We start from the raw sequence: 23,326 nt of genomic DNA on the forward strand, positions 1-23,326 counted from the left end.
CATTGATATGATTGTTCGGAAAAGGAGTCAGACTGCAGATGTGTGGGGAGTAAAACTGTTAGGACCACTTGACTTTTACTACATATCAAACTGGTTTTAACATGAAACATTAAAACATTCCACATTTTGTCACAGGTTTTATTTGATTAAAACGATTTTTCCCTCACTTCTGAAATGATACAATGCATGTAAGTAATTTCTGAGAAATTAGTACTGACAAGTGCAGTGCCTGTCATAGCTACATGTAGCTGTCTGACTTGATTAGAGCTTAGCCTGAACTCTCTTTAGCTGATCCTTCAGTTCCAGGTATGCTATAGTGGAGAGGTGCACCTCATCTGGTCCGTCTGCAATGCGCAGAGTCCGTGCATACGAGTACCTGGAGATCAGTTCTAGTTTTAGGGGAAATGTTAATTTCATACTAATTATTGTTTTGATAGGAATAGATAAACTTACATCTGTGCAAGAGGGAAATCCTCAGACACTCCTGCACCTCCGTGTACCTGGATGGCGTAGTCCACCACTTTACAGACCATCCTGGCTGCTGCCACTTTGATCATGGCAATCTAAGGAGCAGGAATACACCAAGTTAAAATAATTCCATGCAGTTCACATTTAGGTTGCTAAAAACAGTCAGCTGTCATTTAGAAAAAATGAAACCCATTAGCCTTGCTCATAACACACACACACACATTTATTCCCTACAACTGAACTCTTGAAAGTATTAACAGCAAGAAAAAACAAAAAAAAAGCAAGCTTTGTGATGGGAGTACTACTTGCAACTGTTCAACTTTACCTGTTTGCGAGCGGCCTGACTGCCCAGTGTATCCAGAGCTTGAGCAGCAGCGAGAGTCAGCAGGCGGGTCTGCTCTATCATTAGACGACACTCTGCTATCCAGTGAGCAATTGCTTCCTATGTGCAACAAATATTAGGAGCTGTATGAAGATTTAACCACTAGATGTCAGCAGCAGGAAGAAGTTTGATACATATACTACAGATCTGAAATGACTGCAGCTACAGGAGGATGACTGGCTCACATGCTGGTACAGTTTTTTCCCAAAAGTGCGCCTGGAAGCTGCTCGCTGGCACAGCAGCTCCAGAGCAAACTCAGCTAGGCCAACAGCTCTCATGCAGTGGTGTAACCTGCCCGGCCCCAGACGCCCCTGGGCAATCTCGAATCCCCTGCCCTCTCCTGGGAACAAAAGGATGGGACAGACACCAAAGGCAACAATATGACACACTTATCCTCATTCATGAAATTGTCTAAGTATCACTTTCTAGCCCAGACTTCTTTGGCTTTCTGGGTGTTGCATGTGTTTGTAATGTGATTACAGCTGATATGTGGAAAGCAACCAAGCTTTTACCCAGAATAATGTTGGATGCAGGAACGCACACATTTTCAAAGTGTATCTCAAAGTGGCCACCGTGGATGGCATCTGAGGTCAGAAACAAGAAAATAAGTTCAGTCAGCAAAGCTAAATTCTCCAAACTGCATGCAAACTACTAATATTAAGGAAAAGCAGGAAAAGCTCATGGAGATGTAGTGACAGCATCTCACCGTCCTGCCCGAACACAGTGATCGGTCTGATGAGCTTTACACCCGGTGTGTCCATTGGTACGAGGATCATACTATGTAGGTTGTGCCTAAGAAACAGGTTTAAAAACAAAGCTCTAAAGAATGGACCATCAACGCACTCACACAAGGCATTTTGTTTAGGTGTTTCTGAGTAACGCTTTACAGCTGCTGCTCCCAGTGGGAATGTTCATCATACTCTTTGCCAACAAACCTGAGTGTTGAGGTTACATATTATGGGTGTGGCTATTACTTAGGTTTATTCATTACTTTCCAAAATACTTGTAGCTGGTAAGTTGTGCCAAATACCTGTTAGCATTAAAAGTTTTCATTTTTTTATGCAAAACAAAGATGTGAACAGACACAAGATTGGTTTTAAAAAGGACATACAGGGAAGTACACTGTATCCCAAGGCAAAGTCCACCAACAGCAGGACTGAGGAAGTCAAATGCAAAGGTACACATACAATTTAAATTAAAGCCGCAAGCGGCATCCATTGGGTCCTCGCCTCATGCCGAAACCTCCACCCGAGTCCTGGTTCTCCTAATGCTACATGTAAAAGACCCGCAGAGACAGTTCATTTTAATAGAAAAATACAATTCACATATTGAGAAAAGAATGTGTGTAAACGCCAAGGTGGCGGACACCCCGTTACCATGGCAACATGTGTTTCATTGACTTTTCAGCTCGTCTTGGGATGTTAGACATGTGTGCCGAATTTCGTAGCCCTAGGTCAAAGTAGACGATCGGGCCCCTAGGAGCCCCCCCCGAAATGTGCCACCCCCACAATACATATTACAATGCGTTAAGGACCTACCAAATATGAATTATTGGAATTTTGGTTCCGATCGGATGCATTTCTGCAGAGATATAAGCAAACCGAGTTTCATGGCGAGAACGCTTTTTTCCATGGGTTGCCACAGTAACACGCTTTCTCCTATCAGAAAGATTTGAATAACTTTTGGTCCCCATCTTGTCACTAAGCTCCATGGTGAATGTGGAGCCAATAGCCTGAATCCCCTCAGACTAGTTCGTTCAAATACGATGCGCTGAAAGTGATAAAAAGGGCACAAACGCCAAGATGGCGGACACCCCGTTGCCCTGGTAACAGGTGGTTAATTGAGTTTTTTGCTCGTCTTGGTTACTTATACATGTGTACCGAATTTCGTAGCCCTAGCTCAAAGTAGATTATCGGGCCCCTAGGGGCCCCCCCCAAAATGCGCCCCCCCCACAATACATATTACAATGCGTGAAGGACCTACCAAACATGAATTATTTTAATTTTGGTTCCGATCGGATGTATTTCTGCGAAGATATGAGTGAACCGTGTTTCATGGCGAGAACGCTTTTTTCCATGGGTTGCCACGGTAACACGCTTTCTCCTATCAAAAAGATTTGAATAACTTTTGGACCCCATCTTGTCATGAAGCTTCATGGCGAACGTGGAGCCAATAGCATGAATCCCCTCAGACTAGTTCGTTCAAATGCGATGCGCCCAAATTGACAAAAACGGGCAAAGAAATGGCCGCAAACGCCAAGATGGCGGAAAGCCCGTTGCCATGACAACAGGCGTTTCAATGACTTTTTTACTTGTCTTGATGTGATAGACATGTGTACCGAATTTCGTCGTCCTACGTCAAACTAAAATTTTTTTGCCCCATTCTAGAGGCCATTTTTGGCGTTTCTAGGGGGCGCTGTCGAGGCATTTTTGCATTGGCGTGCATACAAACGCCAAATTATTGAAATTTTCACCGGACGTGAGGTGTGTGCCAAGTTTCGCAACTTTTCACGGGGTCTAAGGGGGTCAAAATTGAGTGAGTTGTGCTTAAAATAATAATAAACATTACAATAACAATAGGGCCCTGCCATACTTCGTATGGCTCGGACCCTAATAAAAACAAAAGAGTGACCCTCCAATGGAGTCCGTCAGGTCAGGACTGACCACCGACCTGCTGCTGACGTCTGCAGGGCTGCTTCTGCACATCACAATGGCCACTTTGCATTTGGGATTTCCTGCACCTGATGGAAGAAAACAGACACTTATGTTCATGTCTAGTTGCTCTGCCTTGGTATACAACAATGGAAGATAAAACTTCAAAGTTTGGCCTTCACCATTCCATGACCCGTTTGTGTTCGGAAATGGCATATGTTGTTGCCTGGGAAACTTGGATGGAGTAGATGACAGATTAATGGCATGACAGCAGGAAAAAAAAAACACTGCCTGATTTACATTTCCTTAATTAGATCCTTAGAATCGTAGTTGATTAGAAACAGATCCCGTTTGCTTGAGATTATGTGGAAAAAAATGTAAAAAAAAAAAAAAAAAAAAGCTCATTAAAACATTTAAAAAACCACAAGAGCGCAACGTTGTGTCAGCATCATACTGTAAATGTTCTTTAATCAGATACCACACAAGCTCTTAGGAACTGTGGAGAAGGTTTGTAGAAATAAACTTTGCTTAAATATCAACATGTTTTCCTTTTTTTTGTGGTCTTTTATTGTATTTTCTGTTTTTTTATTGGCCTTGAAAACAACTACCAAAGAGAAGTGTTTCTTAAACATTCAAGTGTTCGTATCTTTTGCCAGTTATTTACTTTTTCAGATTTATTTTCAGGATCATTTTATTTCTGTCATATTTTGTTTGATTTCAGTTCCGCTGAATTTCTTTTACTTTTCCTTTTGCTGCGTTTCCTGTTTTTAGTAGTTATGATTTGAGTCATTGATGCGTGATGTGAAATGTGTCTCACATTTTCTGTGTTTGTGTTCACTTGTGTGGGTGTGTGTGCGTGCGTGCACATGTTTAAATGTGGAGTTTTGCATCTCAGGACCACTGTACCAAAACACTGAATTTAAAAAAAATGACCAAATGCAGGAATTCCCTGGAATTTCCCTGCATCAAGTCCGTTTTCATGGCACAGAGTTGACCAGAGGTATGTCGTCCTGTATACAGATCTTTTTCCAGCTGGAAAAACTGTCCCCTATGGAGGAGACATATGGACACCAGTAGTTTTTGAATATACACAGCACCAGTGAATGAGAATTCACCCAGTCTGGAAGATATTTAGTCTTTAAATATCTGGACTGGAGAAATTTGCACAAACACTCTTGAGCCCACATTATCACTGCTCTGAAGTTTCCAGCTGCTCCACCCATAAACCACATCTAGGAAAGCCTGTTTGGATCAAGGGCAGGTCATGTTTTCCTGTGAACCTTTTTATAAGTCGCAAGTCACATTGTCTGTGATACAAAGTAAGTCCTGCCGTCATGCTCATGCAAGTCCCAATCCACTAGTACCAAAAGGGAAACATGCCAGCTCAGTATGCACCCTACGGCTGGCACTTAAATATGGCATTTAGATTTTTTTAAGGAGGAAAAAAAAAAGAAGCAATGTGTCAAATGAATAAATAAATAAATAAATAAGTGGTCATTTTAACAAATAAATAATCACATTGAAAAAAATTTGCGCCAACTTAAAATAATTCTATTTATTTCTCTTTCAGAACCAGTGTGTTTGCTTCCAGCAAAATATTTATAAACAACCAGAAAAAATGTAAACAGGGAAAACTGAAAACTAGTTGTCCTTTTCTGAGGAAGTGGAAATAAGAAAAAGCTTTAAAAAATAGATAAAAAGACAAAACAAGGTGAATTAAAGTATAATATTGCAGCATCCACATATAAATTGTAAATGCATGCAGAACAGAACTGATCTGCACGAACAGCAAGAAAGTTAAATATTGTAAACATTTATCAGTGACATCAAGCAAACCACACTAATCACAGTAAGCTCTGTGGTCAAGAAAGCTTATCCATATCAGATTTTATTTCATCCTTTCCGTTTTTCCCCACATACAGACAAAGGGCAGTCGCCATGGCACTCCCTAAATGGCCAACTCCATAAGTTCATATTTCACCTGAAAAGACTGAAAAAAAGAGGTCATCTTTGAACTGACAGTGAACATATTCATATGAAACTTCAATCCTGGACGCTTCACATTCCAATGGTGTGTGCACGGAAACACACACACCATGCAAATGCATTCAGAGCTACGTGGAGAGGCGACATGCTCCTGTTACCAGCAGGGAAGGCAGTGGGATGGGCTGAAGCAAGATTAGTCATTTCAGTCCCGAAGCACATACACCATGTCTCCTTAGGACTCGCAACAACAGTTGTGAATAACAAGGAAATAATATCTCCCCAAAACGAGAGAGAGAAGGTAAGAAACTTCATGCTTTTGGTACATTAGAAAAGAGCACACCGAGTTGTTGTGTGGGAAATATTGTTTGCACCTTTTGTTTTTTTTTTTGCACATTTTAAGTTGCTAATTCTAAAAATAAAAAATAAAAAAATCTAATCTTTTACATTCTTCACACAATGTTTCATAGTCTTCTGCTTTGCTGTTTAGAGAGTCAAAGGTTTTGTTTAGTGGTGGACTCAAAGTCCTGCTTTGGATTGTTTTATGACATTCTATCTAAAAGTGTGGTGTGGGTCTTGCTAAAACTACTGTGGAAGTGAGTCTCACTAAGGTCAAGCTCTTTTTAAAAAAAAAAATCTTATAAGTAATAATATGATTTATTTATTAGAATTAAAAGCACTGATTGCAGGCTACAGTTCAGCACTTGTCACAATGACTTTGCTTTAAGTGTTTATTATCTCCTTTACTTCACACACCCTGCCTATTTCAGCTTGAAAAAACAACCGTAACTAAAAAAAAAAAAAAAGCCCTCAAAGACGGATTTTTAAAATAAAAATAAATTCATATTATAATTTCATTAAATCAGATCTGTTTTTTTTTTTTAAATATATATTTGGGTGCTGAAGACCTAAACAACCACTTCAAAAACACTGCAGCTTGTTAAAACTTGTTACACATGACATGCAGCTGTTGACAGCAGTGAATACTTGACATATTTCTGAAAGTTCCTATGAACATCTGGTTAAGTAACTGCTCCTCCCATCTGGGAGGTAATTATTTGTAGTGTAACAAATCTGGGCCCTTTTTTTTTTCCTCTAAAATGACTGTCATTTTAGCAACTGGTTTAATCATCAAAAATTAGCCTGATATTTTAGCCCATTTCATGTGCAATACGTTATCCCTTCACCAGAAATTTGATAGTGCCATGTGCCACACGTTAATGAATTTAAATGAACTCTAAAAATAAAGGCAAAAAGATCTTATATATTAGAATAATGCGAGATTAGAACTTCTAACCCATTTTCATGGTAAAATTCTCTGAGAAGTAGTCTTTATTCACAGTTGGGGAGACCAAACTAAATCAAAGACCTGCATTGGTGGGGTGTACTGTTGAACCAGCACATACCAAACACTGTTAAACAAACATCCTGGATTTGAGTCTGGCACCAGACCATGCAACTATGTGCCATCTTCTCCCTCAATACACACGCCTTCATTTCTCACAGCAACATATAAAACAAAATGACAATTTGAATTTCAAATTGTTCAATAGGAATTTGAGAAAAGATCATTAAAATGTCAAATGCTGTAGTTTTCCTATGTTTATAAGCTTAATAAACCAGAAGCTCCAATATTCTGAAGTCTGTGTTTACTTTGCATCCTGCAGCATACAAACCAACTCAGTTCAATAGGTAATTAGATTCTGTCCAAGTCGTCGTTTTTTCTTTTCTTTCTCTCTTTTCCTCTTTCTCTATGAGGTGTTTTTTTTCTCTTTCCCTTTGTCTTTCTGTCTCTTCTATCCTCTCTGGTCTGCTCTGGTCCAGCAGTAGAAACTCTGGATTAAAATTATGGAAAATAAATAGAGAAATAAAATACGAATCCAGAAAATCAAGGGGGGGTCATCGTACCAGTAATGCTCCCCTCGGCAAAGTAAATCTGCTCAGCAGAAGTCAGCATCCAGACCATCATTCTGCTTGAATAAATGCTGGACAAGACACATACCAAAAAAAAAAAAAAAAAAAAAACATGCTTAAGCCGACACACATTTCAGACAGACGTGACTTACGCCATAAAGAAGCCATGCAGGGTTTCTGTGAAGCAGCATACTGACAGAATTCTCCTGTCTTGTTTCTGGGTATTTTATGAATGAAAAACTAAAAACAGCAGTGTGACAAATTTCCTTCTGTGAAATAAAACAAAAGGCCTCTCTTATACTCCTTTTCTTCTGTGCAGACAACAATGGGAGACTTCCAGGACCATTATGACGACGACTCCAGCTACAATGAAAGTGACTACGATTACGATATTGAGCACACAGTCTGCGACAAAGCAGCTGTGCGTTCATTTGGTGGTATCTTCCTCCCCGTCATATATGCCCTGGTTCTTGTGGTGGGCCTGGCTGGGAATGCTCTGGTTGTGGTGGTCTACACATCCCGGCTGAGACTCCGAACCCTTACAGATGTGTGCATCTTGAACCTGGCCATCTCGGACCTGCTGCTTCTCTTCACCCTGCCGTTCTGGGCTGCTGATGCCGTCCATGGCTGGAAGCTGGGTGCAGCAGCCTGCAAGCTCACATCCTTCCTCTACAGCACCAACTTCGGCTGTGGCATGTTGCTGCTGGCTTGTATCAGTGTTGATCGCTATCAGGCTGTAGCCCGAAACTCGACAGGCAGAGCAGGAACAGCTCGGCGGGTCAGGCTGCAGTGGCTCCTGATATGTGGCGCGCTGTGGGCATTAGCCAGCTTTCTCGGCCTTCCTGAACTTATCTTCTCCACAGTGAAACACTCTCATCACAGAACGAGCTGCACAGCCATCTACCCACTCAGCATGGCTCAACCTGCAAAGGCTGCCCTGGAGCTGCTGGAGGTCATCCTACGATTCCTCCTTCCTTTTTTGGTCATGGTAATATGCTACTTCTGGGTGGGGCGGGCGCTGAGTAAAGCTACCGGCGTGCGGAGACAACGGAAGTGGCGTGCTCTGCGTGTCCTTCTGGTTGTGGTGGCTGTATTCCTACTTACTCAGCTGCCCTTCAATGTGGTCAAGCTGTGCAGGGCGATGGACATCATTTACATCCTTGTGACCGACTGTGAGGTCAGCAAGAGCCTGGACCGTGCTCTCCAGGTGACAGAGAGCCTGGCGCTCACCCACGCCTGCATCAACCCCGTCCTCTACGCATTCATCGGGTCTTCTTTCAGAGGTCACGTCCTAAAAGCCGCTAAGCACCTAGGACAGCGACTCGGGAGACACTCGAGGCAAGTCAATGAGGAACCAGCAGTGGAGATTGCACTCCGCACACCCAGTCAGACTCAGTCCCAGTCTGGTTCAGAAGACCAAGATACCAGCACCTTCACTATTTAAGACTCCAACATTTATCTATTATATGCACGCACACAGTATTGCATGTGCATGTACTGTACAAGTATCTACATACATTTACGACCCACATACTCATCATATACACGCGCTAATTCTTAAACTAAACAACATGTATACTGACTTAATATGTACTTAAGTATTTTGTATAAATTATGTATTTTCTTAAATAAAAGAACAAAGCTTTCAGTGACGAGCATCTGTTGCAATTAAACACAGCTGAATCTCAAGCTGTGCGGAGCATCACTGTAGTTTTTCACAACAAACCCAATTCGACTTTACAATCTGCGCTGTCTTCCAACAGATCATCTGCATCTCATTCTATTATATCCCGTGGCTTTGGGTTGGGATGACGGATGGCTTGATTGCACAGTGGGTGACCCATTGAGTCGAAAAACATTTGGCAAACAAAGACAGAATGGCAAACAGCAGGAAGGACCTCTTCATGGTATCAGACTAGTAAACACCAAAGCGTCGTGTTCCTTGGAGAAGCTTAAAGCATAACCGCCGTTTTTCATCCATTTATCCTTGTTTATTTCAATAATAAGAGCTTGACAGAGAGAGTGATTAACAGTAGAGTTTTTTCTTTTTTTTTTTTAAATGATCCAATGCTATCACGTAATATTATACCACACTGATCTCAATGCGGTCAGAGCACATCAAATCTTGGCTCATCATAACGGATGGCTATAGTCCAGTAGTTAACGGTTTGTTCGGGCCTCTTAGCGCTGTAACAAAGACGGTTCAGCTTGGTTTGGCAAAACTTCCTCAACACATCCAACACAGATACCTCCTACAGATCTTTATAAACAAAAGAATCTTGCTGCTTACCATTCTCTCCATGTGCAGTGGCTATAAATCCGCCTCATTTCCACAGTAATGCTTTAGAAGAGGATGTAAACCAGGTTGTGTCTGACTATGCTCAAACTTCAGCCATTTCCAAAAACAGGCACAACTAGAGACATTGCCATACAGACTCATTCTTGAATCACCTAAGCCCTCAAGAAGTGGCTGTGAAGTCAATATTTTTGCCACTCTAGGCATTTTAGTTTAGGAAAACACAGCAGTGAGACACAAGCAGACTGGCTCCAGCATGCAGACACCGCTGCACAACAATAAGCTGTTACAGAAATCTGTCATTTACGTTACAGTCTCTCCCAGATGTACATAAAAAGAATGCCTTGAGAAGAAAAATAATAAAGTATAACAAGCCATTTGATCAGTTTTAATTAAAAAAAATCCTTTAGTCTGAAAGAAATCCATACAGATATGTGTATACTTCAGACTACCACTACTGGCTGCCATGCTTTTACTGGTTGACATGCGAGTGTAAATGCAAAGCAAGGGTGCCTCCAGGATAGAGATAAAAGATAGCAGGTCTGGGAATAATTTTACTGTGTATCATGCCCATGGGACAGGCTTTTATAGTTTCCACACCACAGAACAGCACTGGCAATGGCTACACCCCTCCCATGCAACAAATGGGTCTTATGGGTCTTTGCTGTCAACAACATGGAGTAAATGAGGAAAGGTAATAAAAAGAAATACATATTTTTTCATGCATATGGATAACATGCATTGTAGTTAGTGGCAGTTTTGGATGTTTATGTGTATTTTATTTGATTTTATGTTATTTTAAAAAGGCAAGTAGCAGCCTGATGTGTGAATGTAACAGAATAAATCATTAAAGAAAATGCACACGAATGTGAAGGTTTGTTTAAATTTTTACTAAACTGCCCAGCATTATTTTCTAAAACTGCTTTTTTAAAAAAGAAAAAAAAAAAAAAAAAAAAGAGTTTGATGTCAGCTACAAAAAAAGGAAAATATCAAAGTATGTTTAAGATCCACTGAAAGCAACTCTACCGTCCACTCTGTCTGGCACATAGGTGGGAAATTCCTAACTTTTTTCTGGAGGTACTTAAAGCACAATTAGTTACTTGAGAAAAATTATCTAAGACCAACAAAGACTTAAGTTTGCAACTAGGATAATAAAAAACTTGTCACATCCACTCCATTCAGCATGTCGCCCTCCAGACGACGCACCCGCTACTCTGACTGCAGGACACAAAGCCATTCTGCTCTTCAGAATCCTTCTATGTATCTTAGCATGTATAGATGTCAGTTTAGTTTTTCTTTTGTTTTCTTCCATCATTTAATTAGATTATTCTTTTCTTAGTTCTCTTTGAATCGCAATGCCTTGCTTCATGCTGCTCCACGGTGCCTTTTAATTTGCCCTTCAGGGACTTATAAAGTTTACTTGAATTGTCACATTTTCTGTAACAGTCAGACAATCTATGGAAGAAAAAAAAATGCCTTGAACAACATGTTCTGCTGCAGCAGCAACCACAGGTCACAGAAAGAATGAAAATGACCATTAGCACACCCACATTCTTTCCTAACAGAAAGATGGATTCTTGCTGGCAGACGACCTCTTCACAACCCAGGAAGATTCTTTGTATTGATGGAAATTTTCACTTTCAAGGAGAAGAAATGTTAAGAAAGACGAATAAAACCACAGGGGGAAAAAAAACAAACTGTTTTAATGGCTGTAAGAATGTCAGCTACAAGGAAGATCTCTTGCATATTTTCACACCCCCAACTTTTAACCTGGCAGAAAAAAACCTAGTCTTCCATACGCAAGAGGAAGCTTTAGCAAAATCTGACTCCATAGAGACTGGTGAAGTACATAACCCCCCCCACTCATAAATCTATTGCCATTTCATGGATTTATGAATAATTGCCATTTAATTTTTAAATTGCAACAAAAGGATGTACAATACCTTCATCCATTTCATTACATTGTTTTCCTTTAAAACCCAAAATCAATACATCAAAGCTGCATTTAGATGCAATTAAAATAGTGCAAAAACTGCACTAATAACCAAAAGAACACCGTCTCCCACAGACCTGCCATGTCCAGCACATGCAACCATGCACTGCATTATGCTTTTGGGGTCATTTACAAATACAGCTATGTTTTCCACTTGAATGACTCACAATGAGACATTTCAGAGGTAGAATGTCAGTTTACTGACGTACACTGATGATGTATTTTGGGTGTAATCCGTGACCTTATACTGGCTCCATTTCCTGTAAAGCCAAAGCCATATTTTGTCAAAATAAATAGATTCAAGATTTTCAGAGATCATTAAAAAGTGTTTAGACTATATAATGCTTATTGGATAAGTCTTCGGAGCTTTTTTTATTGCCCATATGCTGGCACTTTGGGTTAATATGCATCTCTTTAGGGTTTTTCTGACATCTTGCTCGCATATGAGCTTCCTTTCAGAGAAACAACATTTTCAGGTTGACTCTCTTAAAAAAACATCCTGCAGTTTATAAGTTTTTCCCTTTCAAATCGGTTAAAAGTAACTTTAGTTATTGCTAATAAAACTGCCCATAAATTGTTTATAGAGTCCATGAGAGTATTTTTAGGAAGCCTTCAGGAGCCGTTAGGATTGAATGACATTTCATGTACTCACCACTGCTCCACCATTTCTTGCCATTTATGATATAGCCGTCTTTATCTCTGTGAAGACTGCACTCCATGTTGGTTGCATCACTAGAGGCGACATCAGGCTCTGGGGAATGGAGGATAATATGTGAATTTTATACAAAGAAAAGAGCAAAAAAACAAGTTTTACATCTCAAGTCCTCTGCCTTTGTTTTACGCCCTGTTCAGATTCCAGCTAAAACCACAGGAAGAGCTGTTAATATAAATAATGTGCACACACACTCACACAAATACACACCATTTTCCATTTTTAAAGCAGCAGATGAATTTTAAAGTACAAACTGTTTACTGGTAAAAGATGGAAATTCCTGCTCATCGTCATCCAGTGTTATAAACTGAAAGAACTGCTGAGAAAAGACATCCCCAAAAACACTGCTAATCAGCATGCGTTTTTCCAAAAACCACAGGGACATTTGCAACCACTGTAATCACCTCTGCCATCACAGTAGTTGCCGTTTCCAGGCAGCATGGAGGCACAGGGATACACAACAGGCAGAAATTAGTCATCCTGAACCCATGTCTGTTGCTACTGGCAGATAATGTCTTCAAACAAGTTTTTTTTTTTTTTTTTTTTTATTTTTTTTTTTTACAGCAGATAAGTGGTGTAACCTGGCTTCTTCTCAAAGACCGCACCAATTTCTGGAATGCATGGTACACAAGCACGTATAAAAGTCGAGATGACTCATCAGCAACATATTTGTTTTCATAGGCAAAAATTTCAACAAAGTAAGTGCACCCGGCTTGTGTGTTTATTGTAAATACTTCTAGTGACAGTGGAGAGTTGTGTTTCTTTCTACAGTTACTGCAGTAATGTGGTGAGGGACGTACCTGTCATACAGAAGCAGGAGCGGATCTCTCCCCTGAGCAGAGGCTCCAGCCATTTCTGCTTCTGTTCCTCACTGCCAAACATATGAAGCACCTCCATATTTCCCGTGTCTGTGGGAAAATGTTGCAATATTCACCATCCTCTGAAAAATGTGATTTAACATTTGGAAATAAATACACTCTTCTGGACTCTGATGTAAGAAAGGCCGAGATGAACCAAATATGGAGAATTTTGTGATTTTAGAAGATGAAAATGCAGCACATTACGGAAGCGTAGAGCTGTCATCCTCATAAAAAAAGTTTGGGCCTTATTACGTTATAACATGATAGTTTTATTATAAAAACGTAAAACGTATCACGTTATAACGTGATATGTTTTATTATAAAAACGTAAAACGTATCACGTTATAACGTGATATGTTTTATTATAAAAACGTAAAACGTATCACGTTATAACGTGATATGTTTTATTGTAATAACGTATAACCACTTGAATGCTGAAGGGATTACATCTCTGAGCTGGCCCGAGAGCGCCTTGGGCCCCCCCCCCCACAGAGTTGGCGAATGTGGCTGGGGAGAGGGAAGTCTTCCCTGCTTAGGCTGCTGCCCCCGCGATCAGAACCCCGATAACTGGTAGAGGGGGGGATGGATGGATGGATGGATGGATAGATGGCACTTGGATGCACCGATGATGTTTGCATTCATAGCGATTCTTGTGCCGCTCAAGTTACAATTAGAAATTGTGCCACGTCATAGGGATTGGACTCATTTTTCCTTCTGTTTTATTTTACAATAAAACATATCACGTTATAACGTGACAGATTCATGTTTTTACAATAAAACTATCACGTTATAACGTAATAAGGCCTAAACTTTTTTTTTATGAGGATGACAGCTCTACGCTTCCGTAGCACATAAACTAATAAACTGAAGAAAAAAAGTTGCATATTGTGTGACTAAAAATGAAACAGAACATGGCAACTGGAGAAGGTTTCACCTGGCCATAGAAGATGCAAACCAGAACAAAAAGCAAACTAAAGACATGAAAGAGAGCAGGATCAAGTTTCAGGCTTCTGCACCAACTCCATTATAAGATGTCTTACCAGGTGCCTGGCAGTTAAAGACATCAGGGGCAAAGAGGCAGCGTCCAGTTTCTTCTGCTATAAAGGCGTAATCCAGCTGAGTAAGTCCACTGACTGCAGGCAGAAACATGTTCCACAGCCCTGCCTTCCTGGCTTTCACCTGGACACACACAAAACGCTTTTTTTTTTATTGATCTCTGACTCATCAATGCTGTCTGGTGTGTAAGTATGGAGATGCATAACTCAGAACAATGACTAGAACTACACCAACTAGGTTTATGCGAGTTATGGGATTTCTGGAAGATGTTACCACATGACTGAATATGGATTTTGTCCTTGTTCATGTTTTGTTAAATCTAACTGTGCAGCGTAGAGACAAGATATCACAGTTCAGCACAGACAAAAACATTATTCCTACGTACCTTTAGATCCTCTATTATTTGAGGGGTGTGCCATCTCTGTGGAGACTGAGCATGGTTTCTGTAGTACTGTGTGACTTCCTGGTGGGGGGAAAAAAAGGACGATTGCTTATGATATTTGGAAGACAGATCAGCGGCTCCATGACAGCCTCACTCTGATTATTAGAAATGATTGTGACTTAGTGGCTTTGTGTTAATGGTGTGCAGATTTTAACAGTGTTTTCAATTGTTGTCTGAGTTTCATCACTTTTTGGACAGTTTTTGCTCATTGATAATATTTTTAGATGGATAGATATTTTTTTCCTTTACAATTTTCTGTTTTTCACTATTCCTGGGAACTTTTGTAAGACCAGATGAAAACTACAAAATAACAAGTTATTAGTTTAATATGCTCTGTTGCTAACAATTAAATGATTAAATAAATGAAATTAATTAGCAGAAAATGGGAAGTATTCTTTTAAAGATCCATTTACAACAGTATGTGTTTTTTCCCCACTGTGCCCAGTTCTTACAAAAAAAAAAAAGGCATCACACTGCAGTACTAATTCTATGATGTCTAGCAAACAGGGAGAACTGCCTGCAGTAAAGTTTATATCTTCAAAGAACTTATTGTTTCTTACTCCAATTCATTAATTCTGACTACATGAATGAACTGCTTTGTTGAAATTCCTCACGTCACAGTTTAATGTCCAAAAGGGGAGGAAACAAGTCGCTTTTGTTTTTGACAATTTGGCAGAACTGACCTCCTGAGCAGGGAGCACGTATTGTCGCATGAAGTTTTTGACCTGCTGGAAAACAGCCCGGCCTTTACCTGTTTGGAGGAACAGTCTGTCTGTTGTTGGACCTGTAAGAAGCCTGGCATGAAAACACATTTTAACTGTTAAATCAGCAGGGAATATTGGAAACAGGTGCTGGGTGTCAAGTTCCAACTATTTCTGGATAAAGATAAGTCAAGTTCCAACTATTTCTGGATAAAGATAAGTCAAGTTCCAACTATTTCTGGATAAAGATAAGTCAAGTTCCAACTATTTCTGGATAAAGATAAGTCAAGTTCCAACTATTTCTGGATAAAGATAAGTCAAGTTCCAACTATTTCTGGATAAAGATAAGTCAAGTTCCAACTATTTCTGGATAAAGATAAGTCAAGTTCCAACTATTTCTGGATAAAGATAAGTCAAGTTCCAACTATTTCTGGATAAAGATAAGTCAAGTTCCAACTATTTCTGGATAAAAATAAGTCAACAGGTGGATTCAATTAGCTATCTGGCAATAATAGTTTTTATTAGAAAATTATTTATATACCAGTTTATACTGGCTAGAACTATTTATTCCAAATTATATTTGCTACTAATAAATAATTTCATAACTGCAATTAACCTTTTTGTAAACTGCAAGCCTATCTCAGCTACGGGCTCCACACTCTGGCCAAACTGAGCAGCGTTGGGCGCACTGGCATTACCAAGCAAGTAGCGAGCGTAGATCCCCTGGTTTACAAAATTAAAAAAGTACATAATTGAAAAAAGAAAAAAATAATGAAGAAGAAGAAGCAAATAAATAAAATAAAAAGTGAAACATTAACCTGTAAATTTCAATTCCAATGTATATATAGGCCTACATGATACCTTGATATAAAGGTTAACTCAGTACCAACCTGGGCAATTGCTGCCATTTTAAAAACAGACAGTACCAAGTAGAAATTCAACTTTGGCAAAGCAGATGAAATTCCCCGACACTTGCAGTAAATGGAGATCAGATCGGCAACAGCTGGAATGCCTACACAGTGAGGGATAAGTATAGACTCTTACTCAGCGATATATCTGCAATATATGAAATTATTATCACACACACACAATTTAATAATGGGATATCCATTAACTAATCCAACCAATTCAGCACATTAATGTTGTTCAAGGTTATCATCAAGTGATGTAATTACCTTCCACTCCTTTCAAACTGCCCATTGTGCTGACAATGTTGAACTCTGTGGGCCAATAGTGAGGCATCAGGAAGTATGCCAGGTCTACCAATGGGTTCCCAGTGGTAGACAGCTCCCAGTCCAACACTGCTATCACGCGTGCCTTACAACATCAAACACACTATGAGGAAATTCTTAACGAATGCTACATAGCAGTAAGAATAATGATCAGGGAAATTGTACCTCGGTTGGGTGAAAAATCAAATTATCCAATCGATAATCTCCATGGACAAGAGTCACGTTGTCATCGTTCTCTGGTAAATTGTTCATCAACCAATCAGAGAGTTTATTCATCCCTGGAATTTCTCTGTGGGCTGTTGCAGTGTACTGCTTTGTCCAGGTGGACACCTTTTAAGATGAAGAGACATCTCCTGATGCTACAAATATGACTACATTTCCACATTTGGTTTATAGATGCTATCAATATTATCCTTTTTCTCAAGGAATCAGTTTTTTTCCCCATCTTATCATGTTTTCTTAGTTTTTAAAGTTTCTGTAGTGCAAAATGTGATCTCACTTGTCTCTTGCAGTAACCTGGCCCTCTACCAAACCCTTCAAGGCTCAATGAGGTCAGGTCCATTGAATGCAACTTTGCCAACACTTCCACTGCAGCAACATACAAAGCGGTCCTCTCTGCTGGACTCACTCCAGGGAGACGAGGATCCCTGAATAAACGGCCCTGTTCACCAGAGACAGATAACAAACAACAGATTTAGGACTGGAGACCTTTGACTCTTACCACGTCATCAAGCAAAGAGAAAAGTAACAATGCTTTTATCTTAACACAACTGAGCCAACACCAAGCAAAACAATAACATTTTATGCTGGGACTGGTTACTTTAGTGTCATAGGATTTTGACCAGGATGCACAGACTTACCTTCACATTTTCCATTAAGTAGAATTCAGTTCCAATAACTTCAGCATCGGTGCAGTGCAAGAGGGGCTGAGGCACAGGGAAACCAGCCAAGAACAGAGCTTTCTGCACCCTATACTCCCTGTCCACCTGTGCACAAAGTCAAATACGGCAACCAGTCATTTCACAGATCCCACAAGCCTGTAATATATTTTCCTAAGTGGAAACAGACACAAAACTGTAAATATACTGGATGAATCTGTGAAAGTGCTGTCCTTTCTAATTACTGGGAAACAGAGATTGATGTCTTCCAGAACATTAATCCAACTTAATTTCTGGTTTAAACCAGTCTTTAGATTTTTATGTAGGAGGAAAAAGTATCAAACACCACTTACACTTCCAAATATGTGCACTGTAAAGTTTTCTATTATATAGGTTAAGTTAAATGTCTTTTTTAAAAGACCTGTTTTGCTAGTTTCCAACATTTTTATAAATACCAAATTTCAATTTATTGTTGTTTTTTTTCCCCCCAGCACATAAAAAACCAGCAGATTAAATCATTCATCATTGTGTTACCACCTATAAATTTAGCAGAGCCTTAAAATGCTGTCGTATTTCTGTCAAGTGTGGCGTTCACACAAACAATCTGACATTCCCTTTGACTACGAGAACAACAGAATCAAACTACTCAAATTCAGCTACTCCGCCTGCTGGAAAACTGGGGAACATAACAGTGTTGCGCATATCTTTCCAACATTCCTGTGGGTCATAGTTAACTCGCAGCTTTGTTGTAAAATTGTAAGATGGTAAGTTAATAAAGCAGTGAAACTTTACCTTGTGAGCACCAGGCAGCAGCTCACCTGGAGGTCTCTTCCTGAGGACAAAGCTGTTTGTAGGTGTCTGGATCAAGAACGTCGGGTTTGATTGGCCAGCACTAGAAAAACAACAAAATCTCGTCAGCAGGGAAACGTTTTACGAGCTGAATTTGGTTGAATATCGGGGAAAACAGCTGTAAACTGCATTACCTGTACTGTCTGACAGTGAGTGTGTCATTGTGTGACACTCTTGACTCGAAAGCCAGATATCTTTGAAGATTTCCAACATTGAATTTGTGTTGTGGTCGCACAGTTGTCAGCCCGTCCATGTCTCGGTTTTCTGGATTAATGATTATCATGTATGGTTTAACAAGCTGACTGCGCTAACTTTTACCATTATCAGTTCTGATAGTGGCAACCGGAACACTTACAAGTGAACACAACATCACTCTAATTAATTTATTTTAATCCAAATAAAATAATACAAAAGTTAAGCTTGGTTTTACGAGATAATTGAAGGCAAAAGAATCAAGAACCTAATATCTTGAATGAATGTGTAAATTATCCTCAGGTGATGGAAAAAGTCGAATTTGCCTCTACTGGTTTTCCGCACGGACACTGATTAGAGGAGCACACATCCTGACGGTGGATTTGAGAGGATACGTGTACTTTGTTTTGCGATTTTTTTCCTTCACTTTTACGTTTACCGTTTTGCTCCTAATATTAAATTTCCTCTTTCATTTTTTAGTAATAATTTTTTTTGCTGATGGCGACGGTGGAAGAGCTGAAGCTGAGGGTGCGAGAGCTGGAAAATGAGCTTATAAAGTGTAAGCAGAAGCAGTCTGCTATGGAAGATGCTCACAATCAGGCGATAAACAGACCAAAAATAGACAAAATGAGCGCCGAAGTCGTGGATTCCAACCCGTACAGGTAACTTGTCAGATCATTAGTTTTGTTTTTAGGCAGATTTTGTGCACAGTGCTCATATAGCGTTGAGAGGCGACGCCTTGTGAGTCACCCATTTTAAACAGACGCAAGCTACTTCATGTGCGACAAGCTAATCTCTGCTGTATTTTCATTTCAGTCGCCTTATGGCTTTAAAGAGAATGGGAATCGTGGATGATTATGAGGTATAACTTTAAAAGGATTTTGTCAGTAAAATTTTTTTCTAGAAATGCCATGACATAGAACACATGTTATACACACATTTCCACATGACAACTAATATTTACGTGTGGAATTTAGCTCATTCATTCATCATCTGTCAGGATTTCTATGTTTGTCATCTTCTTAATTCTATATTAAAGCAGAATACATTTGACTAATTTTGTTACAAGTAATGTTCCTTTAATAATATCAAGTTTATTGTACAAGAAGATTGTGTATGGTAGTCTGATTTTGCTATCACATGGTGCATAGATATTACAGACAATGGGCGAGTGAGTTAGAGCTGATTTGTAGTCATTTAATATAGAACCAGGTGGGTTCATTTACATTATAAACTCATTTTAATTAATAGGTTTAGACCTTACATGGTATATTCTAACTAGTGTCTGCAGCTGGTAGGTAAATATAGTGTAGTAAAAAGTACAATATTCCTTAGAAATATCGTACAAGAGTGAAATTTACACTACAATGATTCACTTTATTAACCCAGTAATTAAGTTAATTCATTTTCAAATCAAAGGTTTTTTTTTTTAAATTACAGTTTGAATTGAACTCTTTAACATTAAGTTATTTTTCAAACTGATATGGGCTGATTGCCTACTGTAAAAGTAATGTTCCACCGTGATGATCATTTTAGCAATGCAAATGATGAATGACCATCTTTAAATACTTTTGCAGAAAATCCGAACATTTGCAGTAGCTGTCATCGGTGTTGGCGGAGTTGGGAGTGTAACGGCTGAAATGCTCACTAGATGTGGCATTGGTAAGGTAATAAGAACTATCAATTTTATCTTTCCATTATTATGAATGCTCGGACATGTCAGTCTGTGTGCTGGTTGCGTGTGTTCACTCTCACACATCCTCATTTTTGTGACATTACAGCTGCTCCTCTTTGACTACGATAAAGTAGAGCTGGCCAACATGAACAGACTCTTCTTCCAGCCTCACCAGGCCGGCCTCAGTAAAGTGGAAGCTGCAGAGCACACACTAAGGTACAGTATGGTCACAAGAGAAACATTTTGTCTTCTACCCACAGAATTTCCCTTTTATTAAGATATGACTCACTTTTTCCAACAGAAACATCAATCCAGATGTAGCATTTGAGACCCATAACTACAATATCACAACAATGGAAAACTTTACACATTTTATAAGTCGGATCAGGTTGGAATTTGCTACATGTACTTTTTGACGACCCACCTCTGTCCCCTTAATTCCAAATACTTTTCCAACAAGTGACTGTTGTTTTTATAGTCATGGAGGGCTGGAAGAAGGAAACCCAGTGGATTTGGTCCTGAGTTGTGTGGACAACTTTGAAGCTAGAATGGCCATCAACACCGTAAGAATGTCACTGTCACAAAAAATATAAGCGGAACTGGACATAGAGCCTGTGTCTTCCTGATTGTATTGCCATGTCTTGTTTTATTTCAGGCCTGCAATGAACTAGGTCAGATCTGGATGGAGTCTGGTGTGAGTGAGAACGCTGTATCGGGGCACATCCAGCTCATCATTCCTGGAGAGACGGCTTGCTTTGCTGTACATCCACACACAAAACACTTTGCATTTGCTTTTGACATTGTACATTTCAACATGTAAATTAGCATATCTGTTATCAGTGTGCTCCTCCGTTGGTGGTAGCTGCTAACATTGACGAGAAGACCCTAAAACGAGAGGGTGTGTGTGCTGCCAGCTTACCAACAACAATGGGAGTAGTTGCAGGCCTCCTGGTACAAAATGTCCTCAAGTACGTTGCTCTTTTTTCCAGCTGTATGTTAAGTCCAAGTATATGTGAATGCTGAATAGATTGCTGCTGAAAAGATTAAGTTAAAAAAAATGTATAAAATGTTTTATTCTCCAGATATCTGTTGAAGTTTGGCACTGTCAGTTATTATCTTGGCTACAATGCCATGCAGGACTTCTTCCCTTCCATGGCAATGAAAGCCAATCCCCAGTGTAATGACCGGCACTGCAGGAGACAACAAGAGGAGTACAAGGTGTGTATTTTCCCCGTTTACATAATAATGTGGGATATTTTATTTTTGTCATTTCTATCTGTCTGACCTTTTCTGTTCAGAGGAAGGAAGCAGAGCAGCCTAAGGTGGAGGTTGTGCTGGTGGAGGAGGAAGAGGTAGTACATGAGGAAAATGAATGGGGTGAGCAGTACAACCACTGGAGCTTACATAACTCCACTTGTAATATATAGCAAATCTCACTTTGTGTTCATTGTGCTGTTCAGGTATTGAACTGGTAACAGAGGTTACTGATGCAGAGTTACAGGCTGCTACAGGAAGTGTTCCTGACCTCCCAGAGGGCATCACCGTGGCTTATACCATTCCAGCTGGGGTTAGTATGCTACACCGCACCACACCTTTGAAGGATTTACCAGATAGATTTAATAGTTTTCAATAATTTTTTTTTTTTTTTTTAACTCTGCAACATCACAAGATTAGAATGTTTTAATTTCATACAGTATTGACTAAAAATGAAAGCACTGCCATGTTAGGTGGTTCTGTGGAGAGAAGGCCATGTAGAAAGTAATGTGCTACATAAGGGAAAATACTTTAATTTCTTGAATTTAATAGTGTTTAAAACTAAATCATGGCAATACTATGTTTTCTTGTTTGTACCAGGAAACAGAAGGTGGGGAGACAGTGGAAGAGACTGAACAGAGCCTAGAAGACTTAATGGCGCAGATGAAGAAGTTGTAGGCAACAATCTGAAGATGGATCTCTGCAAGACACACCTAATCTTAAATATGTAAATTAAATTATGGAATGACTGTCCAAATGGCTAAATATTAAGAATGCATGAGAAGTGTTACTACAGGCATTTCACACACACAAGAAAAAGCACTTGAAATGATACCAATTTCTAATGATATGACAACAAATCTAAATAAATATCAGTTAGTGGATTAATCAGTGTGTATTGTCTGAGGTTTTGGTTAATACTGAGTGATTGCTCAAACCAGTTAACTATGTGCTGTTACAACATCACAGGACAATGTTATGTCATTAAAGTGTTTATTAAGATTAAATACAGTTAAACAGTCTGTATGATTTGTTACTGTCCTATACAACCTCAAACAATCTAATTTACAAGGGGATTACATGCATCAATGAAAACTGTGTGTGTGTGTGTAATATATAAACACACAAAAATACATCTTTGTTTTATGATTTTTTCTTTTTTAAATTTACTTTTGGCTTCATGCACCTTCTGCCAGATAGGAAACAATTAAATGTATTTTACAAAAGCTAAAAGTCCTAACATTTCTTAAATGAATAAATAAATATACAATAAGTGTTGTATAAACAGTGAAAACAGTAAACATATTTCCCCAGACATACCTGAGGTTTTTATTTTATTTTATTATGGGGTCTGTGTGTTCCCCTTCACATTCACAATATTGTTAGATAAACACTGTATGCATGTAAACATTAAAATGTGTATTTTCACTAATGTGCAATGGTCCAACACACCTGACGCAATCGAGTCATTGTGCCGAACATGATTGGTTGTTAGATCCATTTGATTTGATTCAGGTGTGTTGAAGCAAGAATTGATTGGAAATCTGCTGGATTGTGGCCCTTGTTGGACCAAATTGAGTACTAGTGCTTAAGGGTTAATTGTAATTCTAAAAGAAACCCAAAAAACTCTTGGTTCCCTTTTTCTGAAAGCAGCTTGAACTTCTTTTAAACTTAGTTTTGAGTTATTTCATTTAATCATAACAACTGAAATTGTGCATTAAGTAGTCACTATACAATGGAAAGCACAAGCGTCTGCTGGCTTGTGATTGTTTTGATTTAATGTTAATA

At 39.3% G+C, this 23,326-nt stretch overlaps 3 protein-coding genes across 4 annotated transcripts; 2 read left to right on the forward strand and 1 right to left on the reverse strand.

Moving 5' to 3' along the window:
- Positions 1 to 167: 167 nt before the first annotated feature.
- On the reverse strand, positions 168 to 18,774 carry acad11 (acyl-CoA dehydrogenase family, member 11). The gene is made up of 20 exons (XM_079259526.1): positions 18,552 to 18,774; positions 18,361 to 18,460; positions 17,551 to 17,676; positions 17,190 to 17,351; positions 16,856 to 17,020; positions 16,634 to 16,775; positions 16,349 to 16,470; positions 16,075 to 16,181; positions 15,441 to 15,552; positions 14,701 to 14,778; positions 14,300 to 14,438; positions 13,200 to 13,307; positions 12,340 to 12,438; positions 3,521 to 3,590; positions 1,557 to 1,642; positions 1,363 to 1,434; positions 1,036 to 1,190; positions 794 to 910; positions 454 to 563; positions 168 to 376 (listed from the first exon to the last, which is right to left on the reverse strand). Exons 1-20 carry the CDS (start codon positions 18,698 to 18,700, stop codon positions 262 to 264), a joined length of 2,334 nt encoding a protein of 777 aa, XP_079115652.1. The 5' UTR covers positions 18,701 to 18,774; the 3' UTR covers positions 168 to 261.
- On the forward strand, positions 5,704 to 8,919 carry ackr4b (atypical chemokine receptor 4b). The gene is made up of 2 exons (XM_079259530.1): positions 5,704 to 5,785; positions 7,718 to 8,919. The coding sequence occupies exon 2, from the start codon at positions 7,724 to 7,726 to the stop codon at positions 8,840 to 8,842; it is 1,119 nt and encodes a 372-aa protein (XP_079115656.1). The 5' UTR covers positions 5,704 to 5,785; positions 7,718 to 7,723; the 3' UTR covers positions 8,843 to 8,919.
- On the forward strand, positions 17,261 to 23,119 carry uba5 (ubiquitin-like modifier activating enzyme 5). Of its 2 annotated transcripts, XM_079259527.1 has the most exons (13): positions 17,261 to 17,434; positions 18,913 to 19,271; positions 19,426 to 19,471; positions 20,187 to 20,276; positions 20,391 to 20,500; positions 20,586 to 20,672; positions 20,763 to 20,847; positions 20,940 to 21,044; positions 21,125 to 21,252; positions 21,367 to 21,502; positions 21,583 to 21,661; positions 21,745 to 21,851; positions 22,139 to 23,119. In XM_079259527.1, exons 2-13 carry the CDS (start codon positions 19,108 to 19,110, stop codon positions 22,214 to 22,216), a joined length of 1,215 nt encoding a protein of 404 aa, XP_079115653.1. In that variant the 5' UTR covers positions 17,261 to 17,434; positions 18,913 to 19,107; the 3' UTR covers positions 22,217 to 23,119. The 2 variants fall into 2 exon arrangements, with proteins under 2 accessions (XP_079115653.1, XP_079115654.1); XM_079259528.1 differs by lacking the exons at positions 17,261 to 17,434; positions 18,913 to 19,271; positions 19,426 to 19,471 and having other exon boundaries at positions 20,186 to 20,271.
- The last annotated feature ends 207 nt before the right edge of the window (positions 23,120 to 23,326 follow it).

This window comes from Telmatherina bonti (genome assembly GCF_933228915.1).
Source record: "Telmatherina bonti genome assembly, chromosome: 20".
In the NCBI taxonomy this organism is placed as follows: Eukaryota; Metazoa; Chordata; class Actinopteri; order Atheriniformes; family Telmatherinidae; genus Telmatherina; species Telmatherina bonti.